This window comes from Dromaius novaehollandiae, chromosome 1, assembly GCF_036370855.1.
Source record: "Dromaius novaehollandiae isolate bDroNov1 chromosome 1, bDroNov1.hap1, whole genome shotgun sequence".
In the NCBI taxonomy this organism is placed as follows: domain Eukaryota; kingdom Metazoa; phylum Chordata; class Aves; order Casuariiformes; family Dromaiidae; genus Dromaius; species Dromaius novaehollandiae.
In genome coordinates, this window is record NC_088098.1 from 134,593,525 (window position 1) to 134,608,189 (window position 14,665).

General features: G+C 43.3%; 1 protein-coding gene across 5 annotated transcripts in view; it reads left to right on the forward strand.

Moving 5' to 3' along the window:
• MAP3K15 (mitogen-activated protein kinase kinase kinase 15) overlaps positions 1 to 14,665 on the forward strand; it is an 85,503-nt gene that overhangs the window by 64,119 nt on the left and 6,719 nt on the right. For 3 of the 5 annotated variants that reach the window (XM_026120687.2, XM_064499153.1, XM_064499141.1), the window contains exons 19-24: positions 2,025 to 2,182; positions 5,986 to 6,169; positions 8,894 to 9,071; positions 9,788 to 9,962; positions 11,696 to 11,881; positions 13,397 to 13,502. In XM_026120687.2, the coding sequence (XP_025976472.2) occupies positions 2,025 to 2,182; positions 5,986 to 6,169; positions 8,894 to 9,071; positions 9,788 to 9,962; positions 11,696 to 11,881; positions 13,397 to 13,502 (987 nt within the window). Of the gene's footprint in view, positions 1 to 2,024; positions 2,183 to 5,985; positions 6,170 to 8,893; positions 9,072 to 9,787; positions 9,963 to 11,695; positions 11,882 to 12,638; positions 13,092 to 13,396; positions 13,521 to 14,665 lie in introns of those variants that run through there. The other 2 variants (XR_010385422.1, XM_064499160.1) reach the window with 2 other exon arrangements.

The following is a 14,665-nucleotide window of genomic DNA, read 5'->3' on the forward strand; positions in this document are numbered from 1 at the left end:
ATGCACGCACAAAAACCTCGTGTACGCACACTTCATGCACACACACACGTATCGCACAGGCACCTTATGTACACACCTCATGCACCCACAGCTCACACACACACACCACGCGCACGCACACATGCACACCAGGCATGCGTGCACACACACCACCTGCACATGCACACCACATGTGCACCACATGCACGCACACCCACCCACACACACCTCACCCATGCACACACACAGTCACATGCAGACACTCCCGCCACACACACACACAGCCCCCAACGCCTGTGTGCCTTTTTGAAACACCCTGTTACTAGTGTGCAATACCAGCATGGTTTGGGGAGGGGCGTGCTCTTTAGTAGTATTGTCACAACTCCCTTATTTTTTACAACAAGGCTTTTTCCTTTGTAAAAACTATTGATCATCCTGCTAGGCTATTATATGTTTTTAAAAGGCTTTAAGGTAACTACTTGGATATATGGCTCATAGATTCCATGCTGGATTTTTACATTATTCACATCATGTGGTTTTGTAAGTGTGCTTTGTAATAGGTTCATTTAGGATTATTTACAGTCACAGTCATTACAGCTCTCTCTCGCAGATGAAAAGAAATTGCACGTGTGTTCCCGCCTCATTCAAAGCTCATGCATTTTTTTCATTGGGTTTTTTTTGTTTGTTTGTTTTGCTACTGTTATTTCCATATCAAGATTAAATCTTGGTGATTTAATTGTGAGCCCTCAACAGGCTCCATTTCCCAAGTTTACTTCGCTATGAGCAGTTAGCTTCCTCTGGGATGCTGAGGAAAAGTGTTCCCGAGGAACAGGCTGTCTGAAAGGAAAATCAAATGTGTCTACACTGAAACAGAGCCCTGCGAACTGCCACTACAAAAAAAGTGATTATCAAAGAAAACTTTTCATGCAGTTATCGTGCTAGAAATATATCTTACAGTTTGTATCTGACAATGAATGAAATTAAACCTTAGTTTACTACTGAAGAAGGACTGACAAAAAAGTGTTGTAAAAACTGAGTGTGTTTGCCTCTTGTCTTGGTCCTGTTCTTTCAGGCCTGTCACGAGCCTGGCAGCTGCTTTGCCAGTGGCGTCTCACAGTGTTTAGAACCTTTTATGTAGGTCCCCAAATCAAGTCTTCTAATGCTCCAGTAGGCGTATTTCTGCAGGGCCCACTTCCCTGCGGGGGAGCTCTGATGTTGTGGTATGACACGATGTGATGGCAGTAATCAAAAACTTGGCAAAAGTTTTTTCTGAACACATTTGCATCCGCTCTTAAGAGAGCAAGCACCGCAACATGACGTTCTGAGAACAAAACAGCATTTACCAAACAATGATAATTTGACCTCTGCATATCCCTAATTTAACAGAAAAATAACCTTTTTCCCACTTCTAACCCTTCTCCCCCCAGACCATTTGGCTTTGCATTCTTTCTACTCTGCTTCTATTATCCCTTTGTAGTCTAGAACTATATTTTCTTCCCACAAACTTTACTTTTATTTTCTCTAGACTTCTGCTCTCTAGCACTGCTTGTCTTATTCATCAATATCCCTTCTTCAGCCCTTCCATCTTTATAACCAGGCTTTTTCCTCTCTGCCTGAACTCCTCACTCTGCTGTTATTGATGCTGTCCTGCACCCATGTTCTCATTGTAGGGGTAAACACATGAAAAATTATTCTCGTGAGGAACATCCATCATTTTGCTGTTTTTCATCACCCCTTACACGCATAATCATTACAACTGAGGGTCTGCAAAAATTGGTTGGTATAATTACATTCTAGGAAAGCTTTTGGATTATATGGTGAATGCAGTTTCTGCAGTTTGAAGCCTCTTATTAGAGAGAAAAAGATGGTTTATAGAAAAGATGTCAAAACATAACTTTCTGGCTAGTTTCAGTGCTGATATTGGAAATCAAATCTATTGTTTATACAGGTTGTATCTGAAAATTTTTGAATTGCTTAGAGGTGTCTCACTTCTCTTTAATAACAGTGCAAAATGTAAATTTGACTATTGTTGTTGTCATGACTAGGAACCTTGCAGTACATGGCTCCAGAAATCATTGATAAAGGACCACGTGGCTATGGTGCACCAGCTGACATCTGGTCACTAGGTTGTACCATCATTGAAATGGCAACAGGCAAACCTCCATTTCATGAACTAGGGGAGCCTCAAGCAGCAATGTTTAAAGTAAGCATAACTTATTTGCATTTGAATTTTGAAATACTAACAGTTTTTTAATATTAATTTAATTGGTTGTTACCTTTTGTTACATGGGTTGTTCTGCACAGAGCCACGGTCTGACCTGTGTTCTTGAAGCTGACTGAATGATGCTTCTCTGCTCTAAGTTGTATTGCTCTAAGGTGGTAGTAACTCATTTTTCTGTTGGAAATAGATTGTGACTCAGCGTAGCAACCTGAAAAGTTAGTGAGGATTTATGAAAACTGATGTTTTTAACCCTCTCACTTCTTTCATCTTCTACTCTTGGTTTATGATTTTCTTCTTGGCAACTAGAATCTCCATTGGTGACAACCAAGTTCTTTCTGGTCCTTTAAATCTTTTTTTTAAAAGCTTCACTGCCAGAGGGAAGCTCTGTCTTGTCTTTCAAAGGCCCAGTCTTTGCAAGATGGTAGGAAGCTGTGGTGGAAGAGGGGGGCCTACCTTTCCGGGATTTTTGGTGTGGACCAAAGGAGCTCTGTATTTCACATCTGAAGTTTTTTGGATCAGACCTACCTCCCTGGGGTAAACTGTTGACTCTGCTACGGTGTTTCTCTTAGTGTGTCTGTTTTTAAATGCTCAAATTAACACTGGAGAGAACGCTTCAGATAATTTTGAAAATAAATTGAATTTGAAAGTTTCTTCTTCTAACTCTAAAACTCGTAGTAATATGAAAGCTATGATTTGATAATGTGCATCAAGTATGAACAAATTTTTTGATTCTTCCACTGGTTTGCAGTAGGCCCTTTAGCAAACTATTTAACTTTTCACTTACACTTCAGATTCCTCATTCTTAAATATGGAAAATATCATCCCCATAACCAAGTAAAATGCAGTTTAAATTATGAATACTGTTAAATGTTTTGTCTTGTGGAAAGTCACCCTGTGAGCATTAATATAATTATTAATGGCACCCAGGTAATAAAATCAAATCTTTATCAATAACTACAGTAGCCTGGGCTCCAATTCAGCATGTCACGTAGCACCATGGTTCAGCTTAGACTGAGTTCTCCCATGGACTACAGCTGAAAGGCAAAGAAAGGGATGTTTATGGGTTTTGATTTTGTTCCGACAATGTAGCATGGCACCTTGGTGCTGTTGACTTGTGACACTATCTCAAAGGAAGCTGCATGAGGGAACGTGGTTTGGTTCACTAAAGCATTCCTGATGGAGCCATGGGAAGAGAGAGTCTTTCCATGTCGCTGTAAATGCTGGATGTGTTTCTGTCAGCAGATACCTTGTCATGTTGTATCTGGCACTTAGTTGAACTGTTCAGTGAAGGATGGGTGTTTTCATTTTTCACATTTTAGTGAACTGTCAGGAAGTCCTGGTTCAGTTGTGGGTGCTTGACGAGCTCTGCAAAGGCTGAGGGGGTAAATGCAGGCAGGATCATGCATGTCCCTAGGTCCTGCCCATAAGCGTCTTCTGGCTACAGAGCTTCCAAAATCTTTAGAATTGGTATTTTTTAAAATGCTTTTCTTACCCTTCTTTCTTCAAGGATGTGGCAGAGTATTTGCATTTTTACTGCAGGCTGTATTATTATGCTACAGTCAAGCATTTGCTTTCATTTTCTGTTTCTTGACTCTGCTGAGACCTGCTTGGAACTGCCTCTTGCTGGGCACCGTAAACCCTGCCGTTTCGTTTTGCTGTGTAATAGAAGCAAGCAAATTAGAAGCCAGGTTTGCAGCCTAGAAAGAAGCAGGCTGACTGGGGAGATGTGTAAAAAGACCAGAGGCCTGAAAAACTTGGGATATTGAACTTCTAAAGGTCCCCACCTCCAGACATGCACACTCTGGCATGCACAGGGCAGGTGAGGAGAAGAAAGGCCGAGTTTGGCTGTGTAGGCAATATGGAAATTGCAAATGACCAAAGACTTGGACCAAGTAGAGAAAAGGAGAGGAAAAAAATCTGGAATTGGAAGTAAATCTTTGCTGATTGTATGTTAACTGGTATTTCATCTCTGAGCATATGTGTGCATCTGGTTGTGCGTGAGAGGAGTGGGAACAAATGACATTCAATGGAGATAAAGTGTTGCCACAGAATTTCAGGATGCTTGCTACGAAAATTATTCCTGTTGAGCCACAGAGAGAAAGGTGAAATTTGGAGAAATGCATTCAAAGTTACCAGACTTGGCTTGGACAGTCTTGGGTTTTGTTTAGCCACTTAAGAGTATAACCTGGCACTGCCATGCTGTCAGCTGTTAACACTGCCCCAGTTGAAGGTGGCTGCGTGAGCCTGTCCCTGGAGTGCAAGAGCAGGAGAGGGCCAGCCACAGATATGGGCACATCAACAGGAGTTGTTAGAGCCCAGCAAAATGCTGTCTGTCTCGATCCGGGCTCTGAAGCAGAAGTCTTGCTGGGCTGACTTTATGAAGTGGTAAAACTATGTATCCCATTATAAGGCACTGTCCAAAATGTACATGGGATTTTACAAAGCAAATAAAGAAGCTCCATCAGACAAAATGTATGGATGTTAGGCAACCTGCCCAGTCATACATTGATTTATTTGCAGAGGTTAGCAAGTTGCATGTATGTAAAAATGTTACCTGCAGTCTCTGACTCTGCAGGAAATACTGAGTTTTGAATGTGCTTAAAGTCATGGTTCGGAAGGACTTAATGCATTAGCATTTCAGAGGCTGCACCGTCATTCAAATGCAAGCACTGCTGTTCAGCATTTTTTGCTTCAGCTTGCATTGAGTGTAGACTTTACAGATCTCAAAAAGCTAAACCACTATTGTAAGTGGATAGTGGTGTCACAGTGTGTTAATGCAATTGTATAATGAGGCTATTTAAACAACTCTCTTTTTTAGCAAGCTGCTGGCACTTGCTTAACTGCTCAGCTATCTCCCTTGTGGCCACTGTCTTTTGGAGGCCTTGCTGCTTATCCTCTAGAGCCTGTTTACTTAAAGATGTGTTTGCATAAAGATACTGAGACTACAAGGCATAATTTTGCTAGACATGTGCCATACAGTGCACACGTTGCATAACTCTTTCTTCAAAACATTTATGCCAGCTTTGCACTGATGAATGAGATGGCAATGAAGGAGCTGGAGAAATCACTAGGGAACAACCTGGAGAAATAAATCTTTACTGACTTAAGGTGTGTGTTGGGGGGAGAGGGAGGTGTCTTGTTAACTCTTTGGGCATCATGTAATTTCCAGTTAAATAACACTGAAATGTGACAAAAGACATCTGGCCTGAGTGCGGAGGGTGGTGACAAGGTCTGCCAAGGTCATCGTGAGCATTCATATAAGGGAATTTGGCAGCAGCGGGAGCAGAGCAGGTGCAGGCCCCGGGCAGGGAGGCAGCGAGGCAGCAGGTGCTAGAGAAGGAAGCCGTGCCCGCGCCTTGGCACAGTGGCACTGGGGGAGGTCAGCGACAGAGAGAGATACGGTGTTGGGCAGGAGGGTGGGAAGACTATGCAACAGCAGGAGGGATTTGTGGCTGGCAGGAGAAGCAGCATTTGAAGCACTCGATACAGATAACGTCCAGGCCCTGAGACTGTGTGAAAGCAGAAGGTTGGGTACATCCCTGCGTTGACATTTGTGTTACGCCACGTGGGCATTCATGCCATGTCTGCGATGAAACAGAGTAGGATCAGAGCCTTGCTGTCACTTTGCTGCTGCATGTGACTGCCTGGATCGCTACTTCTCCACTTTGCAAATGCAGTCAGTGCAGGCATGATGGATTATACCAAGAAAGCTTTGGCGTATGGTCTTTCTGCATTTGGTTGGTTAAGTCACATTAAAATAATTTGCATTTATGTTTAACTTGCAGGTTGGGATGTTTAAAATTCATCCTGAAATTCCAGAGCTGCTGTCTGCTGAAGCAAGGGCCTTTATTTTGCTCTGTTTTGAACCTGATCCTAGTAAACGTGTTACAGCATCTGATTTGCTGAGAGACTCCTTCCTGAAGCAAGTAAACAAGGGCAAAAAAAACAGAATTGCATTCAAGCCTTCAGGTAAGGAATTATCAGCCAAATACGAGTCAACATCATCATTAAGTGTTACATAAAAGATTGGAATCATTAAGCAATTTCTGTTAGTACGGATGTTGGACGTGCCAAGAAATCAGCAGGAGCCCAACTGTTGAAAGTACATGTGATTTGTAATTAGTCATATTTAAATTTAACAATTTCCATAAAAAAGGTATCTCGCTTATTTTGTGCTTTGCTTGCTGAAACCTCCCAACCCTATTCTTCCTCTCCCCAAAATAAATGTCTTATTTTAAGTAAATGAAAATCAGAAAAATGACATTCGGTCAAGACCTCCCAAAGAAATTCTGCATTTTAGGTTCACCATTGTATACACCATAGAGATCTGAGTTCTAGAGTGTAGGTCCTTGGCACCTGAAAATAAGTCTCCCTTTATGCTATGTCAAATTGGGAACATGTATCTTGGGACACACCATTTTTCTCTCTCTCACTCACCTTTTTTTTTTGTCATGCACACCTGGACTTGTTCAGTATTCAGTTTACATGGGTCTCCTTGGTGTGCATGGGTGAGCGTTTTTCAACTTAATACGTAACTTGGATATTTGGCATTTAGGTGCTGAAGTAGGTGTTTGAGGGGGTTGTTTTGTTTCATCCCCCTACTGTCTTCTCCCTCCCCCCCCCCCCCCAATAAACTGAATATCTTCTGCTCCCATTGGAAGTCAACCACTTTCTCAGTGATATGGTGAGCAAACCTTAGTATTGACCTGCCAAAGAAATCATTAGTATTTGAAGGATGCTCCTATTTAAAAACAAGCACAATCCCTGGTCTTCTATCTTCTTTCCCTTGCCTGTACACACACATGCACGTACTCTCAATGCAAACTGAATTAAGCTTCCCTTTTTGGGTATTTTTCACCCTTGGCAGGGAATTTTGGGAGGAAAAAAAAAAGGGGGGGAGATTCTAAGGGAAGAAAAGTAGTAAAGACATAACATTGAGCTGAGTTGATTTTTGTGGGGAGATGGGCATCTCTTCTCGTCCTGAGGGCAGTGGGTATGGAGCACACCTGCAATCCTCACTGCTCCCTGGCTGCCCCTGCCCAGCGCAGGCGCTGGGGTCACTGCAGAGCTCACACGGCTCAACCAGGGGTGGCAGCTGGGAGCTACGGGAAGGGCTGCGTCCCTCCATGCTGCTGTGGCTCTCCTGCAGCTTCTTTGGCCTTTGGCCGAGCATTTGTTTCTGGAGCAGTCAGGCAGTATTAGAAAGGATGTAGCCCGCCTTGCTAGCTGCACTGGGAGCAACAGGGTTTCTGTCTCCTGCCGGGGGAGCTACAGTTGTCTTCTGTGTGCCCCCCGCCACCTCCCTCCATCCTCTTCCTGCGGAGGAGGTGGTGAGCCTTCTCGAGACGGCAGGAGGAGGTGATCCTGCTGCGGAGACATTGGCGCTGTGGTGGGAAGTGAGTGCAGCATTGGCCATGGATGTTAGCAGAGCGGGCAACTGCTGTGAACCCTGTTTACTGGTGAGGGCAGGGAACAGCAAAATGGCTCCAGCTGTGTGTCTGCTTCGCTGCGCTGGAGCTGACGGCTGCCACGGCCGTCTCCAAAGGGAGGCTCAGGAGCCTAAGGCAGGTTGTGGCCCAGCGGTTGCTGCACTCTCAGGTGCAGTTTACTCTGCTGTTTCCCTTGCCTCAGTTTCCTCGGCTTTGCCCCCATCTTCCCATCCTGTCTATATTCTTCTTCCTTCTGATAATAAAAGCAGCTCAGATCAAATTGCAGCCCTTACTCTGGGGACAGCAACTTTCAGTTTTCTGTGCTGCTGAGAAGCCTTGAACCAGTTCTGACAAAGTGACATACATTTTTTCATTTCAGTGACTGTTTAACCTCAGCCGTTTGACCATCAGTCATGTACCGTGGAGTATGTCAGAGCTTTCTGAACAGCTTCAACTTCTAGCACTCTTCCTCCCCTGCCTCCTGGCTCCTTTAAGCAATTTCTAGTGACAAACATCAAAAACCTTTGTGATATTTTAGCTTCATGGATACGTGACAGAAATCCTTCCTCCTTACCTTTCCTATCACACAGCTGCAAATAGGCAGTCAGAATTATAGGAAGCTCTGAGCATCTGATATATATATATGTTTTTTCTTCTTGCTTTCAAGATGAATTGCAGTGGAACAAGAGACTTCCTTCAGGCTTGTCCCAAAAGAGAGAATTCTTATTGAGGGCAAGGGGACATGCAGGCGAGGCAGATACCTAGGAGGTCAGAGAAGGAGCAAATTTAGGTCCATTATCACAATCTGGCAGATGCAAGGAGAGAGGAGACAGGTAGCAGACTGCTTTCTGATTAGAGGAATAGCTGTGGTGGAACAGCTGGTGGTAACCTACTGGATTGAGAAAGGCCCTTTAAACAGCTGTATAGCCAGGTGTATGGCTTCAGGAGACCAGCACCAAGTGTGTGTATGTGGGGGAGAGAGAAAGAGAGAGAAATATTTGTTAACAAAATGTCATTTCCGTATTAGTATCTATCTGCTTTGCTGTCTTTGGGTTCAGCAGTTATCTAATTCATACCTTTTAATGTTTATGTATGTAAGGATTTTGACTTCTATTGCTGCTTTCTATCAGCAAGGCTACATCTGCCTCAGCCACTTAGCCAAATGAGGTCTTGACATCAGCAAAGACGATCATGGGCTGTAATTTTAAGAGCGTCACGCTTTCCTGCCTAGTTCCGTTACGTGTTTTATAATGTTTGTTCCCAGATTACAATCGTAATACGTCTCTTCCCCTGCCGATCCACGGAGAACAGGCTGGCAGTAGCAGCAGTGAGCATGGATCTGTTTCGCCAGACTCTGACATACAGCATGACATGTTTTTTGAAAGGCCAAAGAGATCCATTTCAGAGATTCAGACAAAGCATCACATTTCCCATTTATTAAGGTAAAGTTTTGGCTTGACACCAGTGATGCTTGTGTGCATTTAATTCATGGGGGGTTTTTTAATGTGAAGGTAATTGTTGCACATAATGAGTAGGTAAGCAGGTGTGTTAAACAGCAAGTACATTGCATAAACAAGGTACCGGTTGATTTAAGTGTGGTTTATATGTAACTAATGAATAGCGATTCTCTCTCTTCTGAAGGTTTCCACATATTTATGTACTTTTTTCCAGTGAATAAATGTCAGTTTTCCTATTGACTGAATGGATATTGAATCAGGAGTAAGTGGAAGAGTTCCTCCTTTCCAAGTACTTATGAAAAAACTTGGGAAGGGGGCAACAGGAACATCGTTTTGCTGATCAGAGAGCACAAAATACTTTCAAATTAATGTGTTACAATATGGGGCCAGAAGAAAAGCATAGTTATCTCAGTCCAGGGTTTTCAGCTTTCCTCCCAAAAACTGAACCAGTGCTGAGTGACTTCAATGCCAGTTCCTCAGTAGGATGAAGTCAGAATGGTCTCCTCGGTTTCAGAGAGGAAGGCTGGCTGAGGATCTGAACTGTCTTCTCTCTCCGAATTAGTGTTCGACAGCCTGGTCAATCTGTTGCTGTTATTTAACCCACTTTCTAACCTCTTAACTATCCCTACTCACCTGTGGCAGTACTGACATATTGCTAATGCTGAGGTCTTTCTTTGTGTTTGGCCCTGCTGCTGCCCCAGCATGCCTGACGAGAGCTTGGTCTCGGAGGACAGGAATGCGTCTCCTTCCATGGAGGACAAGGATTCGGGCCTTTTTCTGCTGAGGAAGGACAGTGAACGCCGAGCCATTCTGTATAAGATTCTTAAAGAAGAACAGAATAAAGTTGCTTCAAATTTGCAGGATTGTATTGCACAGGTAATTTCACTTCAGCACTACTTTTCCTGCTTAAAAAGGAAAATTAAAAATCAGGTAGTCGGTATCATTCCTTTTTCTGAAGACTAATAAATGAAGGTGCTAGCAGTTTTAAATTAGTAGGAGTTTACCTTTCTGCCATTCAGGTTTACACTGGCCCTCGTGTTTGATGGCCTGTGAACTTTTAACTGTTTGGATTGTTCCTTCTGGATATCTTAATCTCTGAAATACGTAAGGCTTTTGCTGTTTTCTAAATGGATGGCAGACCCCATCTTCTGCCTGCTGCTGGGCTCTTTTTTTGGCGGAGTAGTAATTACTTTGCAGGTATTCCAGAGGGCTCGCGAGGAGGGGTTGTGGGTTTTTTTTCTTTTTTTTTAAAGGATATAGAAATGGAACACCAGCTAGTAATAGATTTTGTTAGCAAAACTACAGATAATTCAAAATATACGTAAACTAGGTACAGTACGTTAACCTTTAAAAAGCTAAGGCAGATTTCTGCAGAGGGAAGGGCCGACTGTAAAGAGAAGCAAGAAAAAAGCTTGTGTTCCATGACCCTGAGCTGTGGGTGTTGGGAAGGGTTAATCTGTAGCAAGGACATGCTACACACCAGTAACAGAGTTGATTGTTTAGCCTTTTCTTCCTAACATCTGCTTATAATGTGCCACTAACATGATATATTTTTACAAGAGCTGGTAGGGCCCCTCCAACTGCTGGGGCTCACCCCAGCCAAGGCCAGCTCTGGGAGTTGGCACAGGGTTTGCTTCTCCCTCTAGCTTGCTTCCCCTGCAGGCCCTGTAGCAGGGCTAGCCGCTCGCCTGTGGCCCTGGGGCTCCTGTTCAGCTTTACTGGCCTCGAGCAAAGGGCCTGCAGGCAAAGGCTGGGGAAGTGAGTAGGGGCAAATGTCTGCTCTGCTCTGAACTTAAATTACAGCATAGCTCATAGCCTTACAGAGGACTAAAATTCGTATGAGGTACCTTAGTCAGAACCAAGTTTGGAACCAGGGTTCTAAATATTTCTCAGGATAAGGAAGGATTATTTAGTAACAGCAAGTCCTACCTCAGTCGCCAGCTGCTTTGTGGTACCGCTCAAATGTTCTCTATCATCTCCTACCCATAATTTCTGTAATACTTCTCCCTTTGCCTTATAATTATACAGGTTTGTTATTCTCACATGTAGTACTTGGTTGGCTCTGTGTGAGGGTTATGGACTGCAAATCATCAAATGAACCCTTGAGGCCTATCACTATGTAACCTTAGAACTTTTTCTGACTTCTGATAAATGTGTGTATAAACATAATGCTTTGCCTAACGACATCAGATGTCTGCATAATTAGATGTAAGGTCACATTCAGCTTACTGTAAGGATAGCATTTACAAAAATGCGGGTCTCTCATCAGCCCACTCTGCTGTTTTTATGGAGGAGTGCTACCTTCTGCAGTACACTGGAGAAATGTACAGATCTTATCTGGAACCTCTTCCCTTTGTGACAGCCACAGTATCAATAGACTTAACGCCTACTTTCCAAAAATAGAATTAATGTAAAAAAAAAAAAAAAAGAGTTAGAAAAAGGTAGACAATAAAAGCTCTGAAGAAACAAAACTTTTGTGATCTCTGTGCATAGCTGTGAAATACAAGTGTGCAAAGCTAAAAATTGTAACCCTAAATATACTGATGCTACTAATTAGTTGTTTACAAATCAGGGATTTACTTCATATACATTCCTTGTCACTTCTCCAGAGTTCTGAAGAACTGCAACTTTCAGTAACCCACATCAAGCAAATTATTGGGATTTTAAGGGACTTCATACGCTCTCCTGAGCACAGAGTGATGGCTTCTACCATATCTAAGTTGAAAATGGATTTGGACTTTGACAGCACTTCCATCAATCAGATTCATCTGGTGCTGTTTGGATTCCAGGATGCGGTGAGTTCTTGGCTTAGCACAGAAGGAGAGGAATTGTTCCCAGACAAACCTCACCCCAGGTGTTTGTAGCTTCCCCACTCTTCCTCATGCAGTCTTGACTTTATCCCTGTTCCTGCTGAACAGCCATTTGCTGTCTCAGGTCTGGCCTCTGTGCCTGTTGGGAAAGGTGGGAGGGTATGGTGTCGCAGCCTGAAAGCAGTCATTTAGGATGACCTCCCTCCCCTTGGGACCAACGACCAAGTTTGTGATGCTCTTGGACTGAATTAAGGTGAAACAACACCAGCCAACCAGTTTTATGATTTATTAACACAAAGATAAGGCATGTGGTTAAATACGATAATTCAATGGCGGTTACTTCAACTAGCTAGACAAATCCCGTGCCACATGGTGATTACTTCAACTACATAGACAAGTCCCATGCCACACGTTTTGAACAATCTTACCACCATTCAGCAAAAGAGAGAGGAAAAAAAAAAAAAAGACAGAGAAAAAGATATCACCACCCGTGGATCCAGTGGCATCCCATTGGTCCTCTTCCTTTGGGAGTCTCGGCGGTGGGGGGTCCCATTTGGTGGGGGGTGGGTCCTCCACTTAGCTTTGGGTGGTGCCCTTTTTATAAAGTCCAAGTCCCAGAATCTCTGCCCATTTCCAAGAAATCTCATGCATATGCATGGTGGACATGATGCGGTGTGGTCTGGTTCAGCGCAGGCTCGGTGTGTCCCACGTGGTCATAGCATCTCGGTCCTTTTTCCACCAGAAACAGATGGCTTGCTTGTACAATGGGAAAAACACTATCTCAGTCCTGTTTCCACCGGGAGCAGACGAAAATGGATGACCTGCCCGTAGCTATGGACTCCTGCAGAATTTGCAACGTGTGCAGCAAAGTTCATATCTTATGTACCAAGAAATATTTAGGGCAAAAGTTCACTTATCTGTCCTCCACATATGGGCACTATGGAGTAGGTAAGGTTTCAGTGGCAGATCATATGGTAGACTAGGAAAAGAGAAAATGCATTTGAAGGTCAGGTTTTGCCTGGAGGCCCTGCAACCACCGATGCTAAAAGTGCCCTTGGGCACAGAGGCAGCGTGGGGTTGTCCCAGGAATCAGACAAGCTCTGCCGGGGTGTTGTGTCCCGGCACACGGGGGTGGATGCAGAGCCCATGTGTGCCGGAGCCTCAGTGAGCTCCCAGGTGGGCCATGAGGCCAAGTGGTGCTTGAGGGGCTGCCCGTGGGCTAACAGCAAGTGCTAATGTCGGTGCTGGCTCCTTCATCAATTTCCTGTTGTACCTCTCTTTGTAGTGAAGAGGGGGCTTGAATGTTACAGTCCAGGTAGAGTTTCAGCGCTGTAGCCTAAAAATGTCAAATCTGTTGATTAGACTTTCAAGGAGGAGTCTTTACTGAGTCTTGCAGTTGCTACTGTATAATACTTTGATTATTGAAAAACAAGATTTTTCTCTCCTAAGGTATAAGCAAATGTCATCTGCTGTTCCTTTGACTTGCTTATTTCTTTATAGGTGAACAAAGTATTAAGGAACCACTTAATAAGGCCCCACTGGATGTTTGCAATGGATAACATCATTCGCCGCGCAGTCCAAGCAGCAGTCACTATTCTTATTCCAGGTAAGTCAAAACAGCTGAACACAGTCTGAGGGGAAAGGGAAAAGGCTGTTTCCATATCAGAGATAGAGCAAATGGAACAGTTTAGATGTTTAGATTTAATCTGTCAGCAAGTCATTAACTGCACTCCATGTGTCACTACATCAAAGGCTTGTACTTGCAGTACAAAAGCACCTAAGAGGTACATTTCCAGTGGTTCTGCACCACCAGTATGGTCGTGCTATTTAAAAAAAAAAAAAAAAAAAAGGGCAAATTTTGTCCAAGCTAAAGTATTTCTAATAAGAAACAAACTATTTCGTACCACACTTTAATGAAACCCAAGGTGGATAACTATGCAGAGGTCTAGTTATGTATTCTGAAAAAATGACTACTGAACACTGGAATGTGCAGAGAAGGGGAAGGGACAGTGTGTTTATATGAGGAGGAATATGATTTTGGCCTATATGTTGGTAATAGGAAAAAAATCACCACCAAGGAGGAGGCTATATGACTATGAGCTGTCTAGGAGTAAGTCGGTCTATCTATTTGGAAATTTCCAGGTAGTTTGGTAACTCTGAAGTGCTGAGCCCTCTCCAGTGTGAGAATATTCTGAGCACACTTACTGATGGTGAGCCCTTTCAGTTCAAAGTGGCTATGGCTTTCTAACCAAATCGGCTGGATTTTTTTTTTTTTTTTCAGGACTTCATTAGTAGGAGAAAGATGGAAAACTGTTCTTTATGGAAAGGGCAGCACAGACCAAGAGAAGTGAGGTTAGAAATGCTACCCAGAAAAAAAAGGAAAGCTTTGGCCTACAGCAGTAAAGGGGAAGCAACCCCCCCCCCCCCTTTTTTTAAAAAAAAAAAAGCTTTAGATGTTTCTCATTAATTTTATTAACCATTTTATTATTCACTTCATTAATGTTCTACTGCATCACAAGCATATTTGTCAAAAGTCTCTCCTTTGTAATCTACAGCTACCTCTACTGGTAATTTACAGTAGAGCTACTATAGTGCCACTCACACTCACTCTGTAGAACTGATGCCATAAAAATCTATGGTCCTGGTAACATAAGACTTCTTTGCTACTTCCCCACTTATTATTCTAAGAAAGCACATTGTGAAAAGAGTCTAGCTCCCCAAGGCCTGGGAATAAAGAACACTATACTACCTCCAAAGACAGGTTTGTCC